The following is a 25,345-nucleotide window of genomic DNA, read 5'->3' as shown; positions in this document are numbered from 1 at the left end:
TTGTTGGGTTGTCAGGGGGTTTCAATGTGGTCGTTAAGGTGTTCTCTGTGGTTGTCAGGGTGTTTCTACGTGGTTACTAATGTGTTCTGAGCAGTTATTAGTGTGTTGCTAGGTGGTTTCCAGAGGTGTGTTCTTATCAGGAAGTTTAAATGTCATTGCTAAAGTTTTTATTGACTAAATATTACAATGTTGCTAGGCAGTTGCTGCAGAATGTTGCTAAATGATTGTTAAAGGTTTGTTAGGGTGTAATGGATGGTTGCCAGGTCGTTGTAATGTGGTTTCTAGTGGATTAGTGTTTTCCTAAGTATTTGCTCAAGTGTTCTTGTGTTTTTATAACATTGCTTATAGCTGCTAGGGTGTTCTGCTTGGTTTCTAGGGCAATTATATGTGGTTGCTATGGTGTTCTCAGTGTTTATCGGTACATTGGATTTGCCGTGGGGTTTCTAGGGGGTTATGGTTGTTAGGGTGTTGCTAAGTGGTTACCAGGGCTAAGTGGTTGTTAGGATGTTGTGGAGGATTCCATCTGGTTTCTTTGCGATTGCTAAACTGTTCAGAAGTCGCTATGGCACTGCAGATGGTTTCCAATGTGTTTTGGGTAGTTACTAAGGCAGATGATATGATATTTAGGTGGTTGCTAGGGTGTTGCTCTAAGGCGTCGGTATTCTCAGTAGTTGCTACAGTAGTGTTGCTATGCGTTCGCTAAAGTATTTTTATAACGTTCCTATGCAGTTCCTAGGATGTTCAGAGTAGCTGCCTTGGCTGGTACTACATGGTCGTGTTCTGGGTGGTTGTTAAGGAGTTGCTAAGGTGGTTGCTGTGGGATTGTGTTTCAAGGATGCTGTTGGTGGTTTCCGGGGAAATGTTAGGTGACTTACATACAAGTTACACGCAGAATTAAACCATTTGGGCTAAGGGTTTGTTCAGATAAAATTAGTGCACATCTACAACCGTGTCAGCGTTTGCAGTCGTCTTTCCCTCATACAGCACCATCAACATCATCAACACATAAATGACATCATCAGTCAGCGCCACACCGAGGGCAGGGGACACATGCAACAGCGACGGACGGGGCTGCGAGTGACAGTCCAACAAACCTGGCCTGCCTGCAACAGCCAGAAACCCCAGGCAGCAGTCAGTCATCAGGGGCCGGGACGGGACATCAGCCAGGGAGAGAGGGACAGTGCTGTTAGGACTATAGGGCCACAACCCTCCATCCCACACACACACATTCATATATGCACTGGGATCAGAATCAGAATTGAAAATATTTCATTAAAGCCCCTCTGGAGATGATTTTCATGTGCATTTGCACCTTTGTTTCCACCCTTATAAAGCACACTGTACTGTTTAGTGGTTTTAAAGGGCACCTATTCTGCTCCTTTTTACAATATGTATTATAAGTCTCAGGTGTCCCCAGAACTGGTCCTTGTCGTTTCTGCTCAAAACACCCAACAGATCATTTATTATATCATTCTGAAAATGTCTATTTTCCCCGCCAGTTGCCAGCCACTGTATATTCATATTCGTTCACCTTTAAATAATTATATGAATAATTGAAATTGCATTCAGTAAACAGAACATGTGAGTGCTAAACTAAGTATTTAATGTATCATTATGCTTAAAATGTCACGTTTTTACAAAAACACAGTCGGTTTTGTCTGTGAACAAAATTGTATGTTTATATTAGATACTGATAATATGAGCCAAACGAGGCTTGTTCTGAGATATTGCTTATGATTTATGGGGAGTAGATTTTTATCATTATAGGGTGGTTGTGTACTGTACACACAGTGCCACCTCGTAAAAGAGAATTATGCATAAGAGGCGCCCTTTAATACCGTCCGAGTCACACAAACTCGTGTGCGAGCGCATTGCTGAAGCCAGCCGTGTTGAAGCAGCAGATCAGTGCAGGGTGAGCTGAAGGCAGCTGGGGTTAGTGGGGACTTGCAGTGAGAAGGGGTATTTAAACACTACACATATTGTAGATTACAATAATCAACATTACAAGGCAACGCTCACTATTTAATTATTAATCCTGGGAAAAACAATGACGACTGAAAAGTTTTAGAATGTGGAAACGCTGATGATGGCGTAGACGAGACAGTGAAAAACAAAACTGACAACATATTATGGACATTTGAGTATGAGGACTTTTGTTTATGGCTACTATAACACAAACACGCAATCTGTATGATCGACAATTAAATACCAAATAATGAAGAAAAATATTAATAAAATTAATTAAAAAAAAAGTGATGAAATAAATATTAGTGCAGGGCAACTATTAAAAGCAAAGTGAGTTTTTATGCACATAATATATGTATTTGTACAGTGTTTATTTATTATTTATATATAAACAAACATGCATGCATTAAGAAACATGTTCATATATTAAATATATTCATTCAATTATACGAATATAAATATTTTCAAAATATATACCGTATCTCTTTATATATTAATAATAAATATATACGGCATACACGCATATATTATATAAACAAAAGCTTTTATATTCTGGATGTGATTAATCGTTGACCAGCACTAATAAACATATAATACGCAACTGAGAATTGTGATGAAATGCATTACCAATAAAAGTAAAACAAGCTAGTTGTTAAATCAGCATTTGTGTATATAATGGTTGTTGAGCACATACGTTTGCTGAGAGCTGGTTGGTCAGACTGGTCACTTTATCCTGAGACGACTCCAGCTCGCGCCTCAGAATCCGGATTTGCTGACATTATAGAACGAGTTAGAAACATTAATAAAAAAAAAGCTTTTTTCAAAACTCAGGTCAAGCATTAAATTTATCGTCACATAAAAAAAGAACTAGAGTTAGTGGTTTATGTCACGTGCGGTGCAGAAGGAGTCGCTATCAAAAGTGAATGTGAATGTTTAGTTATTTCTTGAGCAACAGCAGAAAAAAAAGAGGGAGCAAAGAATAAAGAGAAGCTGAAGAGCTGTCATGAGAAAATTCCTACCTCTCCTTGCATTCTCTCTTCAGTCTTAGAGGACGTGATAAAGAAACGGAGATGAAAGACCAAGCAAGAGCGAGCGAGGACAGGAAACAGAAAACAGGCTGGTTGTTAAGAGAAGTTTCAGGAAATATAGAGCCGACTTTATCGGATTCAAAATCCATTCGAATACAGAAAGCATCTTCGTGTTAACATGCTGCGTCAGTTTCTACTCACCGACGAGTAGTTGGACGAGGCATTTGAGGCCAGAGACAGCACAGATCCGTGAACTGAGACAACAGAGCCATAGTTTCACAATTAAAAATAAACCTCTAAATAAAATAAAGATAATAAAGAATAAAGGTAGTGACTTGAATGATGTACATCTATAACTGATGGCTGATTAGAATAACATGCCCTGATGAATTATAGAAAATAACGTTAGGAACGATGTTTTCATTTCATTTTCAATTATTTCTTTTATGTTTTGGCTGTTAATTAGAACTTTTTTCACCAATAAAGCTGAAACGAACTGCAAACATCCAATGAAAAGCCTAAAAAAAACCCCGAAATAATTATTAATAAGTTTAACTTTCTGAAATGAGCTGGGAAGATGTTTAAGGTGAGAGTTTGTTAACATTACTTAGTACTTAAACACCGTAGAAAGGACACCTTAAGCCATAGTTTAAGTGTGAAAATGAAATAAATAAATAAAATAAAAGCTACTTTTATAAGTACTACTGAAATAATGCTGCTATCGAGCTATCAGTGACAATTTGATCAATCAAGCTTCAAATTATTGAACCGTAAAACACTGAAAAACTTCTATTAAAACTCTCTCTTCATTAAAAACGTTTAGTTGCTATCCGCATTCGAACGCTTGCAGAATAAAGCATTTGATGCATGTTGCACCGAGGAGCAGGTAAGAGCAGGTTCACCCGTGGCTCACCATCTTCAGCAGGCTCTCTGAAGGATCCGGATCTCATCATGCTCTTCGGTCGGTCGGCCAGAGACAGAGAGCTGCCCAGAGGAGACGTGCCGTACATCTCGTAGCCCACGTCGTTGGCCGGGATGCTGTTGGAGCGTGTGATCTGGGACCCGGAGCCCGAGCTCGGGATCGGCGCCACTGCAGAGAGAGAGACAGCGTCACTTCCTTTCTGAAGCTGACCGATCTCAGCCGCGAGCCTCTGCTGAGCCTCGGGCGTCACTCACCCACGTTGGTCGGCGGCGTTTTTCCCAGGAAGGGCTGCGTGACGTGCGTCGGCGAGGGCAGCTGCGGGGGGCTCTCGGAGTCCGTCATGCTCGTGATCGTGTGGGAATGACGGCGCTCCCTCACTTCTCCCTCCGACTGGCCGCTGCCGTAGCGACTGCGGGAGAAAGCGTCACATGCGTGGGTCAGGACCGTCTTACACCGCGATGCTGTACTAGGCGATTTTAGATAAAATAGATGTACCTCAATCCTTTCTTGGGAAAGGTGTTCCTATCAGTTTGTAAACTGGGAGGGGTAGAGAGCAGCACATACAGTATAAATAGCTCACCCCAGACTAACACTGGTAGCATTACTCTTTAAATAATCATTCAGTGTCTCGCTGTGTCGCTCTCGAGCCAGGAGAGGGCGACTCTCTCACAGCAAATATTTCATGAAGTAGTGTGGCACCTAACCAAAATGATATATAGATATGATATTGCTAATTATATTACAAATCATACAGTAAAAATAATACATTCAAATGATATACAATTTATAGAATATGATACAAATCAATACTATATAATTGATCATTAATAATTACTATGATAAATGTAAATAATAATATTATTCATAGGTTATTATTATTGCTGAGAATAATGAGGATTATTTTATTTTTTGCTTAATTGGTTCAAGGGATTTGTTTGTTAATTTTTAATTAAAATTATATAAAATTAGCTAATCATATAAAATATAAAGATATTTATATTTAAGTAGTTTTATTAAACAATAAAATAACATACAAATAATAATAATACATAATTAATATCGAAATAACATGATATAGAGAATCAGTAATATATAATCAAAATGCTACAATAATAATAATAATGTTTTAATTAATGTTTATTTAGTTTTTATAATAATTATTCCTATATATATATATATATATATATATATATATATATATTTTTTTTTTTTTTTTTTTTTTTTTTTTTTTTTTTTTTATATAGAATTAAAACTTTACATTTGCCATTTTATTTATTATTTAATATTAATTATGTCCATAAAAAGTCTTGATTTGACTTTAAGTATTGTACAAAACACAGTGCTGGTGATCACTTATGCTGCTCTGTTTAACCAGGTTCAGTCATTCTTTATTCTTTCCTCATTTAAATATCAACCAACAAACAGACCCAAACTCACCTGTCGCCCAAAGTGATGGACGTCCGGCTGCCAGCGCCCCATGTCCCAGTGCTCCTGGCTTCATCCCGCTCTCCCAGGTCCGGTTTGGCGGGGACGCTCATGTGAAGCGGCAGTGACTCCATGCTGCGGTGCAGGCCGGACATCTTGGGGTAGAGTATTGGGGAGCTGCTGACCGACAGCGTCTGGCCTGAGAAACAGCTGGGAGAGTCGATGTGGAGCACCGGAGCCGGGCTCGGGGTGAGCCGAGGAGGAACCCGGGAGCCCGCCAGGTCCTGCAGCTTGGAGTAGGGAGGGATCTTCGGAGGAAGGTCATGGATGGTGATACAGGAGTCCAGACTGTTGGAGTTGACCTTGTCTAGGAGAGCCAGGCTGGGAGGATGAACTAGAGACTTAGTGCTCAACAACCTGTAAGAGTCAAACACCACACCGTCATCTTCAGTAACGTCGTGAACTCAAAGGCCTTCTGCAAGCGAGTGCTGAAGGGATTTCAGAGCATCCAAAGGAGCTAAATAAAGAAGAACATGCTGGCAACCATAAAACCAACCCCAAAAGCTCTTGATGTTCATTTCCAGAAAGGGTTTTAAATAATTGAGTAGCATAAATTGCGTAATAAAAACACATCCTGCAAAAATGTTCCCTGTGCCTATTTTTATATATACACTTTATTATATATACCCCCTATTTATTTATATATATATATAGTGCTGTACAGCTACTATATCACAGGTAGTCGGGATTTTTAAATTACAATGCCAGAGACCAGAAGCATTAGGTGTAAAAATATTAAAAAATATATTTAGCTATTTAACGAATCGTGGCGTGATATTTTCTGTAAAAACATAGAACATCAACAATATATAATTATATATTTACTATATAGAATTTTAATAAATAGCATTTCATTTAATAGCCAATTTTCATTAACTTAATATAATTAAAATTCATTAACAAAATAAACCCATCACGAAAAAAATACATGATTAATTCATTAAATTGCATAGAATTAATTTAATCTGTGTGTGTATTTATATAGTATAACAAAAATGAAAAAAATAGTGTATATATATATATATATATATATATTATATATATATATATATACACAGTATATATAAACAGACATTTTTATATTTTAAATTTATTATTTACAATTTTATATTTATAAATTTAGATATATTTTACACAATTTATTTACTTATTTGTGGATTTGCAAAAAATATATTTTGAGCTTTTCAAAAACACAATTCCCCATAATTTCACCAAAACATTCCAAGCTTGTTCAATATTACCTAATTCAATCATGAATTGATTTGATTTGTGTGTCGGTGCAGAGGGCTGTACCTCGGCGTGCTGGTCGGAGAGCTCAGTTCTGGGTATTTGCTCGTGCTCGTCCTCCGCACACGATGCATCTTCTCCACAGTCTCCGCGCAGCTGTCGCTCTGGCTCTCGGCCTTCAGGCAGCTGATCTCCAGGTCGGCTTTGGCCTTGGCCCTCTCCTTCTCCTTCTCTCGGTCCGTCTGGTTGACGGGTCCGGTGGTGCTCGGGCGACTAGACGCTTTCAAGCTGCCTCCGTCTTTTCCCCTGGTGGGCATGGTGCTGGCCAGAGGCGGTACGGGTTTGAGGGTGAGGAGACCGGCGTCGATGCTGCCGCTGACAGGGCGAGAGGAAGGGCGACCGGTTAAGCTCATAGCGCTGGATTTGGCGGGCCGCGGCAGACTGCGGTACTGAATGCTCCCACGAGCGTTGGGGGCCAGGAAACCCTGTTCAGAGCCGCTGGCGTCCAGACTGTTTTTGCGGCCTCCTCCGCCTGGGACGGGTTTGATGGGGATGCCCGAGGACTTGGGGGTCTTGCCGACGGTGGCCGAGCCGCTGGTGATGGTGGCGCCTCCTGCTGTCAGGACGGTGGCGGTTCCGGTCGTCAGAGGTTTCTTGTAACCGAACGAGCCTCCGGCCGAGGGTTTGACCAGACCTGAAGGAGGCTTGCGGTGCTCGTTGTCCCGGCCGGCGTCGGAGCGAGAACGCTGGAGACCCGTCGCCTTGACGGACATTTTCACCTTATCAACTGCCCTAGGGTCTCCTTTAGACACTGTAATGAAAAAGAGAAAACAGGAGAAAATTAGCTTTCATTTTCAAATGAATAAAAGCAAAGTTTTAAAAACATCTGATCTGAAAGTGCACCTTGTTTAAAGAGTATGACTTATTATTATTATTATTATTATTATTATAATAATAATATATATATATATATATATATATATATATATATATATATATATATACACATATATATATATATATATATATATACACACATATATATATATATATATATATATATATATATATATATATATATATATATATATATATATATATATATATAATTTAGACTCATCCAGAAAGGTAAACTGAAACTATAAACATTTTTTGTAAACGAATATCTGAATCCAATTTATTCTAAATAAAAATGCTGTTAAATGCTGTTTTATTTGTAATTAATATGCAATTGTATTATTATTTATAATGCATTTGGGTATTTATTATTGTGTAAAATTAGCATTTATTTATATATTTTGGTTTACTTATGGTTTTTGAATTTTTACAAAAAAACTACTATATATATATATATATATATATATATATATATATATATATATATATATATATATTTTTTTTTTTTTTTTTTTTTTTTTTTTTCTTAACAGAAATTTTAATGAAAAGGCTATTAAAAACTTATATTAAAAAGTTATCATTAACAACACTATTTTTATTTTAAAACATACATTTTTAAAAAGCCAAAATCCGGAAACCTTTGGATGTTTGCACTCCATTGATTATTATGAAAGATGAAAAGCAAGCTATGAACAAAAAATCTTCCTCTTGGATGGAAATACCAAATGTTTAAGACATAACTCATTGCGTTTTTTTTAGTACCTTTAAATATCACATAAAAATAGCATAAAGCAATATGTTACTCGTGCAATACATCAAAATACCACGCTTTCACCGTCCGATACTATCACTATACCATGGTACCACCACAGTCCTTTTCTGTGGGAGCTCACCACATCAACCTCTTGCTGAGTAAATCTAAATTTGCTCTCACACACACAAAGCTGAATCAGTGCGGTGAGACGCGCATCATTAGAAAGGTGAGTAGGAAAGCCTCGGGGGTATGATTTCAGATGAAGTCATGGAGAGGACCCGATTGAAGCCACCATAAAGGTTCTGTGGCCCAAATCTACAGTACGTGAGTCATCGCTGATGAAGACGAGGGCAAGCAGTCATCTGCATTTAATTACAGACACTTCAAAGATAAAGAGCGTCTCGGCCTACACCAGCGCATGTGACCTGACGAGCGAGCGCGAACACGTTTAGAGGACTAATTACTGATAGACGAGATTCCACGCAGCTTTAATCACTGAACGAACACTAATGACAGAAGCTCTCAAAGAGCCCACAGATAAACTATCATCAAGCGGAGAGCATTATCTGAGCGTGGCATGCTGGAAAACATGCCTGCTTATTGTCTCTGATTTATTTTATTCATGCTCATAACTTCAATTTTTCCAGTTAAAAAACGCCATTATGGAGATCGCTCTTTATGAGCACACTTTTCACGCAAAATATTTTTAAAAACACATTTGTTAAGTTGGAAATGATAAAGCTGCTGTGCTTTTTAAAATGAAAACTTATTATTAAAATGATAACTTATTAAACATATTATTTAATCAGAAATATTGTGAAATAATACGGTCTATCTGAATATATTGCTACTTACTGTCATTTATTTTCGTGATGCAAGCTGAATATTTTTAGCATCATTCAGCATTATTATTTTTTAGAAATCTTTCTGATACTCTGATTTGCAAGAAACATTTCTGATTGTGTTATCAATAACGAAAACGTGCGACGCGTTTCATTTTTAAATGTTCTTTGACGAATAGAAAGTTCAAAAGAACTGAATTAATTTGAAATGGAAACAGAATCTTTTGTAATTAATGAACAATGCATCCCAGCAGCATAAAACGATTCATTTCATTAAAGAGAGAGAGTCACCCAAAAACAACAGAAATAAAACGCCAGCGTCTTATTCAGAGCCGTGACCTCTAGGCTTTTTGTTCCTTCTAATGATGATTACGTTTTTGCCATTTGCGAGGTGCTTTTATAACAGGACGTCGATATAACAAAGTAAATTGGTGCACGGTGCCACAGAGCTGCTGGTTTTCTCCCGAGCACGCCGGATCCCTGACATTTAAATGTCATTGTAAACTATGGATCAAGCATAGAAAGGTTAGGCTGCCCGCAGGTAAACTGCATCGACGCTGACGGGCTTCTCTCTCAAGAAAGCTGCTACTCAGGCACTTGAGGAAAGCCAAAAACATTGCGAAGAGGAGTTAATGGAACCGTTCACCCTGATTTATGCATCTTCATGTAATACTAAACCGGCATGATTAATGAGGTTTGAAAGATGCAGCAAAAATGAAGATTCCCCCTCTTTTTTTGTGGCTAATGACTTGGATCTCATGACTTCAGAAGACTACTTTTATGACACTTTTAAAGGAACAGTTGACTCAAAAATGAAAAAGCTGTCATCATTTACTCATCCTCAAGCAGTCTGAAACCTGTTTGGATTTCTTTGTTCTGTTGAACACAAAGGAAGATATTTTTAGGTTTGTAACCAGGTTGTTTTAGGTCACCATTGACCTCTGTAGTATTTTTTCGCCCTACCATTGAAGTCAATGACGAAACAAACCAGCCTGGTTAAATTTTTGGGCAAACTATTCCTTTAAGGTTTTTTTTGAGGGCCTGGTCACTGCATGCATTCGAGCTTAACGTGCATTGACATGAGGATGAACAAATGATGTGAAACTTTGAACTATCGAAGTTAAGAAGTTAAGTTTTGATAGTTTTCACGTGGTTCTTTATAAGTTTCCACCCGAGTCATCGTTTTGCTATCTGCTGAAGAGACACTTCACCAAACTCTGTATAGCACATGGTCTTCATTTACAGCAGGTTATGGATGACAGCAGTAACATAAACAACCTAAGAAGCCTGTCCAACCGATTCATTTCCAACTCATGATATAGTACCATTAATATATAATCCTTCTGGAGCTGCATGCTGGATGACAAAGTGAAGATGCATGTTTGGAGGACAAAAAGTTTTTGTTTTGCTGCCAAGAACGGGTCCCCCTAATGAATTTATGTCTAAAATATATTCAAATCCAAACATACAGTCTGTTCATGTCAAAGCTAAAGCCTAAATATTAGCGCCATAAACTAAATAAACAGATAAAAAGAATAAAAGAAACAATAAAAACACTTCAATTGCAAATCGTAAATAACATCAAGATAAATATAAAACAAAAACAAAATATAAAATAAAATACCAAAACAAAAATATAAAATAAACGAACAAATAAAAAGAATAAAAGAAACAATAAAAACACTTCAATTTCAAATAAATCGTAAATAACATCAAGATAAATATAAAACAAAAACAAAATATAAAATGAAATACCAAAACAAAATATAAAATAAACAAACAAAAATTAAATAAATAAAACTAAAATATAAAATAAATAAACAAAACAAAAATATAAAATAAATAAACAAAACATAAATAAAAAAACAAAAATAAAATCTAATTAAAATAAAAGAAATTACCTGCAACTTTTAGCACACTTTGTGAAGTGTGTGTGATGGGTGAGGTGACGCCCACGGGAGGATTGCGGCCCTTTTTGAAGCTCCCAGATTGGCCGAGGCTTTGAGGTTTCTTCAGTTCTCCTTTCCCTGTCTTGTCCTGCACAGAACAGTCCGGCAGCCGGGTTTTCCTCCACTTGCTGGAAGGCTCTGATTTCAGGCTGCCTGTGTCATAAACTCCATCAGCTTTCCGTAAAGACTTGCTGTCCTCGCTGTACCACGCCAGTCCACTCTCCACCAGAGAGCGCTTCTCCGCATCCGTCCGCAACTAAACACACGGAAGAGCACATTTAATACGTTCCAAATTGAGATTTTTTTTAAAGGAACGATAACTTCTATTCAGCGAACATGCATTAAATTAACATTAACATGCATTAAGTGACAGTGAAGACAATTATGATGCTACTATGAAAGGTTTGCATTTCAAATAAATTTCTATTAATCAAATAATCCTGAAAAACAGAATGCATCACAGTTTCCGCAAAAACCATGAAGCAGCTCAACTGTTTATTAACATTGATAATAATCATAAATGTTTCTCGAGCAGCAAATCAGCATGATTTCTGAAGGATCATGTGACACTGAAGACATGATGAACAGTGGAAGTAGTGGTGCTAAATATTTAATTTTGTATTAAACTTTAAAATGTGTTCAAATATGAAAAAAAAAAAATCACAATATTACATTTTTAATAAAATTAATGCAATCCTGATGAACAGAAAATGACTTATAAAAACTTAAACCAAAATTTCTAATGGTATTTTATTTGCCTTTTATTGAATAAAACAATAAAGTATATGCATTTCATACACTGAAACATACATGAATTACATACAATTAGTCTATACTTTACCACTTGGAAAGTGCATATTTAGCTCATTTATGATCTACCCTTTTTTCAAGTTACAGTCAAATGAACACAGGTGCAGTGTAACATACTGAAATACACATGAATGATATGAGCGTTTATGCTATCTAGAAAGTAATAAATATAATCAAAAGCCAACTCCGTTTCGACTGTAGAAGATAAAGACTAATATGAGCGTTCGAGAAGGACAAAACAGAGAGACAAACACATTTCCACTTGGATCCTTTTCCAGGGACACAGCTTTACTTCAATAATGAAGACTATGTTAAAAGAAACAGAGCACATTTCTCAAACGGAAATAACTTTGCATTATATATAACATGCCAGTTATGGATAAAAGCGCTGGACGTCGCGTTGCGGGCCAACGCCAAGAATATGAAATTTCTCTATTCACGCCGCCTTGGAGTAAAGACCAGATGGCACACGGAGAACATCTTCAAAATTTCATTGCAACCATGCTATGATGACGTTACCATAGCAACAGAAACCGATCGAGTCACATTGTTCCCTTTTTGGCCCGTATGAGAATTAACATTTGCGTCTCTAATGACGAGGAAAACAAAGGTTTGATTTGACGGAGAACTGATAGCGAGCTCTTCAAACAAGCAGAAGACGTGCCCAATGGGAAACAGCTGCTCTTAATTCATCCAAGAAAACCAAAGCCAGGCTTTTAAAGCGAGCGCTGGCTCTCCCGGCCTGACTCCGACCGCAGGGGGTGAATGAGATACACATGCTCGTGTTGCATTATTTGTAATCGTTATCGGCGACGCTTCTATAACGTTAACAACTTAGCGTGACAAAAACAGACCCGTGAACCGTTTAATTGAGCTTTTTATCAGCCGTAGAGATTTTCGGGGCTCTGTGTGTAACGCTGAAAAACGGCAGACGACCAAACCAGAGACACGTTAAATCGAAGACGGCAGAAACACCAAACCACAGGCTGAAACCAGAGCCTGAAACTGTCAAGACGTCTTGAGCTCTCTTGTCTCGACACTGAACAAATCCTCGGAGGTTATTTTATGTCAGTGTTTACCAGAGAAAGAGCCGAAAAACAATGTCAAAAACAGATATGGAAGTCATTTTAATATGCGCCTTGGTGTCCGCATCCGGTTTTAGTTTTAAGCACTGGTTCGCGTTTCATTTTAGAACAAAGTAATGCATCGCTAGTTATCCATCAAATTAGTTTGTGGATGGTAGGATCTTTTTATTTTATGTGCACTTATTTGTTCAAAAATACAGCAAACTAGAAAATGCTGTAAAATATATTATTACAATTTCAAAGACCTGTTGTCTGCTTGAATGCATTGTACAATGTAGTTTATTCCTGTGATCAAAGCTGCATTTTCAGCATCATTACTCCAGTCTTCAGTGTCACATGATCCTTCGGAAATCATTCTAATATGCCGCTCGAGAAACATTTCTGATTATTATCAGTGTTATTTTAGAGGAAACGGGGATCCATTGTTATTCTCAGGATTCTTTGATGAATACAAGGTTTATTATATTAAAGCAATTATTTAAAATGCAACGAATGTCTCTTTTAATGCATTCTTTCTGAATTAAAGTACGAATTTCTTCAAAACAAAAACCAACCGACAGCAAGTCAAGTCTCTAACTCATGGACAGAATGCTTCATATTCAAATCGCTGCATAATTTCACAAACCGCAGACCCGGGAACTCCAGGAACATGACTGACTTTGAATCCTGGATACTTTCCTACCACAGAAAAACGTTTCTTATCCCTTAGTGAGGTGTGCTGCTCCGTAGACTTGTTTTGCAGCAGCTGCATTCTACACTCTTAAAAATAAAATTCAATAGAATAATAAAGGTGCTTCACGATGCCATAGAAGAACCTTTTCGTGTAAACGGTTTCATAAAGGAGCTTTACCATCTGAAGAACCGTTAAAATTAATTCTTTGTGGTAAAAGAAGGTTCTTCGGATTATAAAAAGGTAAGAAAGAGATGCTTATTGACCGAATGGTTCTTCTACGGCATCGCTCTTTTATTCTTAAGAGTGTAAAGTTGAATGTAATCCCAACTGGAACCTAAAATCATGTTCGGTGCAAAAGATATGATATCTCGAACCTGCTTGCTTCTTCATTACCTAGCAGTGCATATTCCGCTAGATATTTATGCCAAGTTTAGCTAAATCCAAACGTGTGCAATCTTTCAGTGCGCAAAAACCCTGACCCACGCAGAGCTGGTCTTTGGGCTGCTTACCATGACGGAGGAGTTGCGTCGCGAGCCGACGGGTGTGGTGGGGAGGGAGTTGAGAGACGAGCTGGCGTTGAGTTCCTCTGAGCTCAGGTTATCAGAACCATCGCTCAGTCCACTGCTGATGGAGCTGCTCTCGTCCCAGCTGCACACACACACACACACACACACACACGCACAGAGAGAGAGAGAGACGCTCAGAAGAAACCAGGAAAGGTTGAATCATGCCAGATCCGAGGAATTACTATCAAGTTTGTTTTCAGGTTTTTGGGGTGATGAAAATGAGACGCAAATGAATCGGTCGTTGAAGTAAGTCGATCTGGACTGAAGAAATGGATGAGTTTACTCTCACTTTTTATTTATATGCAGTGTCGGCAAATAAAAGCGTTTTCAAATTTCATAATTCTGAGCTTTTATCTCATAATCAGAAATCATACAAGTAGTAATTCTCACAGTTCTGGTATTTTCTCCACCAGGGGAATAAAGCTAAATTAAAAGATTTTTGTGACATTTTTAAGTGTACAACTTGCTTTTTGAGTTTTTTTCTGCCACTGAATTAATTCTAAAGATCTAAACCCATAATTAAAGTTACCTTTATTCTCAGAATTCTGAGCTTAATCTTGCAATTATATTTCATGCCACAAAATGTTTTTATTTGACAACTCTGTTGTTTATATATCACAAGTCCTAAAAAAACAATCATAAGATTACATCTCAGAATTTTCACTCCCGAATTTCCGAGTTTAAATCTCTTTAAATTCTTTTAAAGATTTATTTTTTTTTTTTTGCCACAGAATTTATTATTTTTTTAAATCATACATTTTATAAATGATATAAATATAACTTTACATCTCACAATTCTGGTTTGTTCTTAGTACTACAGGGAAAACAAGTCGTAATCGTGGGACATAAAGCCACTAACGTTTGTTTATTTTTTGTAGAAAAGCCTGAAATCTTTTACTCCGGAGAAGATCAGAGCAGCATAATTTGATCTCAGCTTCATCTCAGCTCCGTCTAGGAGAGACCACAGAGACGGTATAGGGAGAAATCGTTTGTCACTTTCTGCTCCATTACCTGACCCAGGAACAGACAGCAGGGTCTCATAAAGGCACAGATGTCTTCACCATACGACCAGAGACTGAGCTCTGGCTCCGGAGCAGGCTCGCGTTTCCTTCCCAAAAACCATTGGAAGGGATGTGGATGCAAACAGAATGATGGAGAGGTTCAAAATAACTGTATTGTTTCTAAGGTCAGCGAGTTTGGGAACGGCGAAGCATCGGTGCCGTAGCTACGAATGGGTTTTTTTCTGGCGAACGCTACGGCTTTGAGGTTTGTCGATCGGTTCTGAAAGAGGGAAAGGCACACCAGGATCATAATGATTCGTCTTCGGTCTCGCATGACAAAGATGTGATTTAGGCCTGAAACATGCATATGTATGTGAACACAGCTTTCCTCTCCACACTTCACTGTGCTTTCTATTCTGAAATAAATACAACAACAACAACAACAAGTCGTGATGCATTAAGCAGCTCTTCGATACCTACACTATCTGCTATGATGAATGATGTGGAATAAAAAAAAAAACAACAACACTGTTTGGGATGATTATTTTCTTAATTATATATTATATTGTTCTGAATGATTAAATCAATGTACATTTCACTATACTGGACTAAGATAATGAGAAAAAAAGATAATAATAATATTTAATAATTTATACATTATTTTTTATAATAATATAATATTTAATAATTAAAAAAACAATGCTGATAAGTAAAAAAATGGATGTTTAACTTCCAAAGGAATAAGAAAGTATATAAGTAAATAAATAATAAAAGCCACGATAACGCTGATAATAAAAGATGTATGCAATTATGCACCTGGAAATTATAATTAAAAAAACATGTAAACAAATGCAATAAATAAATAAATTAATTCAAAAATAAAAACTGTAAAGCAAATGAGTATTTAATTTATATATATATATATATATATATATATATATATATATATATATATATATATATATATATATATATATGTGTGTGTGTGTATTGATAAGAAGTGAAAAGATGCAGAAAACAGTTCAAATTTTCTCAGGAAGAACAGAATGGGAATGATTTTATTCGTATAAATACATCTGTAAAAAGTAACAAGAATAAAAAGGAGTGTAGAGAAAAACAAATAACATTTTTAACTCTTAAAATTGTAACGTAATTCTTTTAAAAAAGTTTCCTTTTTTTTTCTTGTTTAGTAATTGTATAATTCTTGCATCAAAGTGTTGAGATATTTTTAAATGAAAATGCAATGACAGATGCTTTTGGATTATCTATATGAACCAAAGGTGCTTTAAAGAACCACCGAAGAACCTTTAAGCACATGACACACGTGGGATGTTAGTAATAAACATTTATTTTAAAATTTTAGGTTTTAGTGCATCAGCTTTACTAAAACTTCAAATATACATTTATAAATATAAATACATGTTTTAAAATTTTTGTTAAAGTGATCTAATATTTAAATAGTACTTTAATGCAAACGCAAAGTAATTTAAAGTTTTTTTGGTGTGCATCACGCTGGGTCTGAAGCACTTTGCGGTTTCCGACTCAGCAGAGTCTACGGAGATGGAAAAGGGAATTATGGGTGCCAAAGAATCAGAGGACAAAAATGGCTTGTTGATGTTCAGAAGAACAACTTAAGGAGCCAGCAATTTGTGCTAATTACAGGTTGTGCGGCACAGAGGGGAGAGAATGGACTTGCCTACATGTCTCAACAGTTAGAGACGACTCCCGTAAAGACATTTCTTAATGCTTTTCTTTTCCACATCAGCTTCTGTTTTCCACCCGTTTGAAATGTATTGGTGGCACACGGGAGCCAAAAGTCAGCCAAAGACTGTGTCAGCTAGTTTTAGTCTGATTTGAACGGGAATTGTGATTACTATGCTGACATATTGCATAACGAGAAGACCAAAGAACAAGTCCATCACTAGATTTTTACATTTCCTAAAGAAAATGTGCAAAAAAACCGTCTTGAAGTAAAGCCGATGCACTAAAATCACAAACCTGAAATAAAAGAAATGAAATAAATAAAATAAAAATATATTGAAAATAAAATAAGACTAGATCAAAAATAATAATAAATAATAAAAATAATGTAAAATACAAAAAAGAAAGTTAAAATATAAAAATGAAAATTATTTAAAAAGCATGGAATTTCTAAAATGAGTTAAAATTCAAATAAAACGGGTTGCCATGTGAAAAAACGTTTTGTAATAAAAGAATTCTGGGTAAATGTCAAAGAAGTCGCTGAGGTGTTACTGGACGGTTACCAGGTTGCTTGTGTGAGGTTAAAATAAAATAAAATAAAATAAAATGATTAGATATTAAGAAAAACATGAAAATTTTACAATTATATCTTGACAACTAACTGACTAAAATTACTAAAATGAAAACTAGAATAAAAATAACTTAATGCTAATATATTTAAAAATAATAATAAAAATAAAAAATACACGCAAGTAATAAAAAGTCATGGAACTATTAAAACAGTTATCATTAAAAAAATTTAACTAAATATAATACATTATAACTAAGATTTTTTTATTTGCAGAAGTTATAAATGTGCACTACAACATGAAAAAATAGAATATAAGTATATATAGATCATATATATATATAAAAAAAAAACTAAAACATACTAAAATTAGAATAAAAAAAGCTCATTTTAAATATTAATAAACACTATTATATTGTAATATATAGATACCCCTTGAGACAAACACACAGACGCAAGCTGATGTTGTTCACATACAGACTCACTCTCAGTAATAAAACGTTCAGGAAACAGGAAACGCTCTCTGTCTCTATATCGGGCTGAGGGACGTTTCGTGAGGAACCGCTGTGGTCTCCAGAACGGGCAACGGTGCCATCAATCTCATCTGAACATTCAGTGGAAACCACCAAACGACTCAGGAAATCATTCATCACGGCCGCTGAGAAAACACGGCCCAAAAGGTACGAGTTTGAAATGGAAAAGACGACGGTGTACAAGACACCAGTAAAGAAACAGCAGCTGTGACTGGGACAGTGTTGCGTGCATTGATGCATGTGCACTTATATAATCACGTATTTCAGAGAATTATTTCATGGTAATATATCTATTTGAATACATGCTGATAAACATCACGATTACACAGGTGGTAAAACTAAGCCAAACGATGAATCATAAACCATCTATAAAACATGTTCAATAATCACACGTACTGTAGATGCACGCTGCACACAGACGCAAAACAGCAAAAATAAACTAATGCAATAAATGTTCATTAAATCACAGAAAATGCAACAAAACACTTTTTTTTATTATATAAAAAGCTGTCGGAATGTATTCTGATAATGTCTTTTTACTCTTTTAGCCATAATGTAAAATATAATTTATATTTTTGGACTTTGAAGAACCAAAGTGTATTACTGCTTTTCCATGAAGTGATCATGAAGTGATCGTATTTAATTACCATAATTCTATTTAGCGTGTATTTTATAAAGAATTCTGTTTTCCATTAATAAGAAATCAAATATTTATTTCAAATAATTAATTGTCTTATTTTGAAAACTGTAGATAAAACGCAGTAGGTAGATTGCAGTATTTTCTGTAAAAAATAAAATGTTTTTATTATAAATTCTATTTTCTCGTATAAGGTAATCCAGTATTTAATTCCCTGTCTATTTACCATCATTTATAAGTTAATTCGTATTTTTTCCTGACATAAATCACATATTTCACATCACTTATTGGGGTGTGTTTTACAAGAAGATACTATCTTAGTCATTTTGCTTCAAAACTTCACATTATTTCTATTTTATGTGCCGGTTCTTTGTAATTGTGAAATTTACTAGCGAACAGGAAGTGGTTTAAACACCATTTTTCTTCAGCTCAACAATATTGTGCAGTATTTTACTATAATTTTTTTTTTTTTTTTTTTTTACAGTGCATGGGCTTAATTTTTTGTACAAGGTAAGCTGTGCCATTTATTCCCAGTATTAATGCTTTATTTTCAGCAAATGCACAAAACAGTTTGGAGTATATGAAGTGAAAAATGAAAAATAAAAATGGACTAGTCTTGACCCCGATAGTCAGAAGTCTTCCTAATGAGATGCTTGAGGACAAAAAGGAGCTCTTGTTTTTCGTATAACGTGTTAACCGATAACTACTAAATAGCCTGAGTAAAATCTACGTGATAAGAAAGTATGTCTACTCCGTTTAAACTGGTTTCGCTCTCAAAAACGTGAGAGTGCGGACAGGAATAGAGGACAGTAACGGCTCCTTTGGGTCTTTGTGAAGAACACAGTTTACTAAATTCGACTCCAAGACCAATATTTGACGACAGGATCTTAAAGCGTTGTTGTTTCTGGCTACAGTTCAAGTTGGCTGGTTCACTTGCAGTCATTGTGATTAAAAGAAAAATGAGAAATGACTTTGGGTGGAGAGGTTTGGTCGGGCTTGAAATTTTAAGCAGTTGTGATCTCCTCCCAACTTTAGTCCATATGAAAAGCATCTGGGGCTTTGTGACAACTCCCAGCGTTCAGCACTCATATCAGCTGAGACCGTTTTGAGTTACACCCATATTGCAGAAAAAAATGGATTCAATGCACTGGTGACACGATATACACGGGGAGGAAGAGCATGTCGAGTCTCGGGCTGTTTATCAGGTGACCGACTCAAACAAGTGCGGCTACTCCAACTGTAAACTGACTCATAAAATATCCTTACGCTTCAAAAGGAAGAAAAGCCTTTGTAGACCTTCGAAAGTCCTAATTAGCGGCTCAAGACTTGACCTTGACCTCTGTAAACATGAACATGCACTAGCAGGTTGGCTTTACAGTTTCTGGTTTGTCTCTAACTAATGGGAGCTGTCCTGTTTCTTCTTAAAAGAGAATTTGCAAGAGATTTTTCTCAGGTGACACGATGCATGCACTGTGACAAGATTAACACGGTTACAGATTAAATAAAAAAAATGCATAAATATATTGAATAAATAAAATGTTCATTCTTATTTAAAAATGAAAAACGTACTTAAGTGTAAACGAAAAGTAGCAGTAAAATATATATGAAATAAAAAGTAAATGAAATGCAAATCGACACAAAATATAACTGTAAATGTAAAGTCGAACAGAAACTACGAAAAAAAAGTATATAAGAAAATAAAAAGGAAGAAATCATTGAACAAAACTACTCAAATGAAAACTGAAAATATAAAAAACTTAATATTATATTTTATTAACACGGTGTACATCAGTTAGACACTGATGTTCAGTAAAGCATATCTTTATTTATAGTTGTTGTTTTAATATTAACATAAACAATCATTCCACAAAGTAACTTGGTTAATTAGCAAATGCAGAACTCTATAATGTTCATTCACACGTGTGTGCTTCGAACACAGCTCATCCAATCAGAATCCAGTACTGAAAACAATACAGAACGGTGCCCGCTTTGATAATCCTCAACGCAAAAAAACCAACATGCTGTCAAACTTTTTTTTCTTTCACAATTGCCTCAAACTCAAACGTACTCACGTTGAAAAGAACGCGGTCCCGTTCAGACACGCGGGTGTCGTCAGAGGGCGAAACTCCCTGCGCGCGAGTCCTTCGTTCATCTCTGATCTGATCTCTCTCGCCGGTGAGTCACGCCAAATCACGCACAGCCATCCCGTCTTTGTTCGCGCTTAATCCAGCTCGCTTCCATTGAAACTATCCGACCGAGACCGGGAGTCCCTCTTACACAGGCAACACCCCCGTCCAACACTCCCACCTCCCGGACAGCTCTAATCACATCCAGATGTCCAGCGGGAGCGTTACTGCTGGACCTGATGAAGACGACCAGCTGCAGGACGTTTCTACCCTTCCATATATATATATATATCTATATAAACACATGCAACTCACATCCATTGAAACCATCCATATATCCATAACTAACCATATATAGTATTACGGTAACACTTTAAAATAGGTAACTATGACTTTTCCCTCAATAAATTCTTAATTTGCTTCTTAGCGCAGTAGTTTTTAGATTAAGGTATTGCGGGTAGAATTAGACATGTAGAATAATATGTGTTCATTTAGCATTAATAAATGTCTAATATTCCAGTAGTATGCGACTAATAGGTGTAACCGTACAATAAAGCGTTAACAGCATTACTTATACCTACTAATTAGACTAAAACATATAACATAATGCAATATTATGGTCTATTAAAACAGCATAATTATTCAATGCATCACTCCATGATAATAGCACACCTTGTTGTGCATAATACCACAGTATTTTCGAGGCACGAGCACCACATACTGCAAATCCCGGCACACGGATATCGCACTACCACTTAAAAGTTTGAGGCCGATAGGATTTTCTTTTATTAAATTCATATCAAAAGCGACAGTAAAGACATTTATAACTGCTACGAAGATTCTCTGCCAAACAAATGCTGTGCTTTTGAACTTTCTAATCATCAAAAACTGCTGAAAAAACGTTTTTGGTTGCACTTTATTGTAGTGCAGTTGTACATTTATACATTTGTGCAGCGAGTCTGCGTATTATAATGACTTCCGGAGGATCATGTGACACAGAAGACTGGAGCACAGATGCTGAATGCTGAAAAAGCATCACTAAAATAAATGAAAAAGCACAATTTTACTGTTTAAAATGTACCGTTTTTACTGTAACAGTTTGAACGTTAGTGACTTTATATAAGAACTGAACGGTAGCGTCTCAAATCAACGTATCATCACGAGGGGAACACCTCTTCTAATGCGTACAGTACAAGCTTCACGGAAAGCGTTCTCAGCTTTTAGATTTACAACACCCCGCATCTACTGAAACGCCGGTGAGATAAACTCCTGGCTGTGCGTCTGAAGCAGCTGAAGCCAGAAACTTTCCATGACAGACCCTTAATGGCTTTTCCACATCGGTGAGCTCACAGAGGATCCGCGCGGAGGACTTGCACACATTTATCTCTGTTCACCTTTGATGTCCGGCGGGAGAAGACTCCGCGAGCTCCCCGTGAGCACGAGCGCAGGGATATACTGTTACTGGGTGAAACCGAGCTGGGATGGTTCATTTCTTTCATGTGGCTCCAGTGGTGCCCAAGCATGTCTACACACACACACACACACACACACACTGATATATACATACACCAAACACACTGTGTGTGGCCCGTGCTCTTTCAGCCGAGGTCACGTATCATAATCATGATGTGGAAACGACGCGTTTCCGCAAATAGCAATCGGATGCATCTTTACAGCCCTATAAATGTATTTTTAAGCTCAGAATAAATGCATTTAAACCCACGATACCTTCAAATTTTAATATTTAATGTGCAGTGCAATCTGTTATGGTCTAAAATACATAAAGCTATGGAAGTGAAATACGTTGCAAGTGCTGTTTCGGTAAAATAATATCTAGAAATACCGCGCATTAACTAATTATTTCCGTTGTTTGGCATTATGATAAACATAACGTCACTACATCAGGCCACTTGTGCAACAAGCTTCTAAAGACACGATAATTGGACTCTGGGATTCAGACCAGTGCAGTGCATGAATAACACATCATTCACTTTTATACCCTCGTGTCAGGAATACATTTCAACAATTATTCAATGAAGATTTCAGTCAAACCATAAATCAAATGACTTCAATCCCATCGAACAAATGCTACGCATGCACGTGTTTACTGTGTTGGAAACTGGCTGACTTTTACACGAAGCATCTGCTAGATCAAGACGTAAGATGGTGAGTTATGTTCACGGGACTGGAAACTAATTATGTGTATATATACCTAACACTACAGTACAGCAGCTCGGGTCTGAAACATTAATGAAAGGAATACACACTTTCCGTGCACGCGCTCGGAAACGAATCGTTCAGGCATCGGCTTCATCTCGAATGGTTCTCCAACAATGTTTTTAGTAATAAAATATCCACAACTGAGACAAAAGGCGATAAAATAAAGTGTATATAGCTATTACATGAATTGCCGATCAGATCATTTGCTCTGGGAAGAAATTGATGGGAAATTTGCGAATCTGAGTACACAGATCTCTCTTCTAAAACATAAAATGCTTTATCTGGAAAAAACATGACAACTAAAGGAATAGATCAGGCAAAAATGGACTCACCCTCAGGCAAAGACACAGATTTGGAGAAATGACTTGCTCCTCAACGGATCCGCTGCAGTGAATGGGTGCCGTCGGAACGTAAGGTTAAAAGAGCTGATAAAAACATTCAAATAATCCACACCGCTACACATCAGTTAATGTCTTGTGAAGCCGTGTTTGTAAGAAACTAATTCACCACTGAGGTGTTTTTAACGTCAAACAGTCACTTCTGGCTGAAATATGAGTCCATAATCTATAATAATAATAATCTCTAGCATTAAAATCAACCTACATATTTATTTAGACCTGTTTTAGACAAGCACGTAAACAGTGCTTTCTCCTGATTCAGATGGGCTGACTTCATGCACGGAAGCGTTACTGAGGATTATGACCTAGTATTTTAGCCGGAAGCAAAGGTTTTAAGTTAAAAACATCATAATGATGGATTTGTTTCTCACGAACACACAGCTTTAGTCTTCACAAGACATTCATTGATGGACTGGAGTGGTGTGGATTACTGTGATGTTTTTAGCAGCTGTTTGGACTTTCATTCTGACGGCACCCATTCACTGCAATGATGAGCATTTCTCCAAAAATAATGAAAAAACAAACTCATCCACATCTTGGATGGCCTGAGGGTAATTACTCAGCAAATTATTACTATACATATATATATATATATATATATATATATATATATATATATATATATATATATATTTACATACATATAAATATCCTATATATATATAAATATATATATATATATGATTTCATTTTAAAATTGAAAAGTCTCTAGAACAACAAATGCAAACGCATTTCTATAAATATCCTTTGGTATCTCTGCATGGAGATAAAACCTTTCTTTACTTATTTACTCATCTATCAGCAAATCCAAGTCAATGCACAGCACACAGATCTGCACCGCCACAGAAGAAACCTAATAATAGCGATAATTCACTGACACCCACATAAGACGCCCACAGCAGAGAGAAGCTGTTGGAATATTTCGCCGACGGGTGTGTCCCACTCATGCGCTTCACATGCTTCTGCGCTTTTCCATGTTTCAAAATCTCATTTGCCTGGCATTACCACATCTTGAAAAATTAAAATGCCACCCATGCCGAACCGAAGGCTTCTGCAGTGACGGCACGTGTCCAGCAGGGGTCAGAACACGTGAAGTAAGACCTCGTCACACCCTCTGCACACGACGGATGCGTCCGGCGTTCAGCCTGACCACACATAGAGTCCTACAATAACATCCCTCAGGACCCCAGACACCTCTCCAGATGTTCTCACGGTGCGTTTATTTGTTTGGAGGACAGCTGATGTCCACATGCTCAGAGATCTGGTCATCTTTTCTCCTGTGGTTAATGGATTGCATCCTGTGAAAACCTCCAAGGCCTTGAAAACCTCCAAAACTACATTCCTAAACAAAAACCGCAAATCCTGTGTTGCAGAGATACTTGTGTGCCTATAACTTTTAATACATTTAACAAATTAGTAGTTATGATTGCCAGAAAAACACTTCACAAAAATTATGCAGTGCTATTTTAAATGTAATGCAACGCTCTTTTCTTTATAGATTATACTGTGATGAAGCCTGTCCTCAAAATATATATAATAACAATATTTTAATATAAACTTGCCAGTATTATACTGATAAATATTAATGCAAAAATATTTTTTTGTCAAAGTATAAGATTTACATTACATCTATTGTTTTGTTAAATATAACTTATAATATAAATAATATAAATATAACTATATAAATATAACTTAGAACTTAATACAATTAAACACAAATGTATTTTTCATAAATTACAGTAACTACTTTTTGCTTTTTAATATAATTCTATTGTTAAAAGTATTATATTTTTTTTATTTTTCCATGATACGCACTATTTTCTTAAAAATATTTTAATTTATTAAAATTAATAATAACGAAAAACATCAAAATAATGAAAACAAAATATTTTAACTTCATGTACTGTCCAAAAACAATTTTGTGATAATGTAACACTAGCATTTCTACAGTTAAATTT

At 36.3% G+C, this 25,345-nt stretch overlaps 1 protein-coding gene across 13 annotated transcripts in view; it reads right to left on the bottom strand.

Annotated features, from left to right (window-relative positions):
* The window catches only part of nav1b (neuron navigator 1b), a 66,296-nt gene that overhangs the window by 17,283 nt on the left and 23,668 nt on the right, over positions 1–25,345 (bottom strand). For 4 of the 13 annotated variants that reach the window (XM_043242141.1, XM_043242139.1, XM_043242149.1 and 1 more), the window contains 11 exons: positions 14,147–14,285; positions 11,022–11,325; positions 6,694–7,438; positions 5,353–5,757; positions 4,411–4,452; positions 4,170–4,324; positions 3,907–4,083; positions 3,195–3,247; positions 2,985–3,008; positions 2,660–2,737; positions 1,095–1,103 (listed from right to left, as the gene is read on the bottom strand). In XM_043242141.1, the coding sequence (XP_043098076.1) occupies positions 1,095–1,103; positions 2,660–2,737; positions 2,985–3,008; positions 3,195–3,247; positions 3,907–4,083; positions 4,170–4,324; positions 4,411–4,452; positions 5,353–5,757; positions 6,694–7,438; positions 11,022–11,325; positions 14,147–14,285 (2,131 nt within the window). The remainder of the gene's footprint in view (positions 1–1,094; positions 1,104–2,659; positions 2,738–2,984; positions 3,009–3,194; positions 3,248–3,906; positions 4,084–4,169; positions 4,325–4,410; positions 4,453–5,352; positions 5,758–6,693; positions 7,439–11,021; positions 11,326–14,146; positions 14,286–25,345) is intronic. The other 9 variants (XM_043242142.1, XM_043242140.1, XM_043242150.1 and 6 more) reach the window with 5 other exon arrangements.

This window comes from Puntigrus tetrazona, chromosome 6 (genome assembly GCF_018831695.1).
Source record: "Puntigrus tetrazona isolate hp1 chromosome 6, ASM1883169v1, whole genome shotgun sequence".
In the NCBI taxonomy this organism is placed as follows: domain Eukaryota; kingdom Metazoa; phylum Chordata; class Actinopteri; order Cypriniformes; family Cyprinidae; genus Puntigrus; species Puntigrus tetrazona.
Note: the sequence above shows the minus strand (reverse complement) of the source record. Positions and strands in the feature narration are given on the sequence as shown.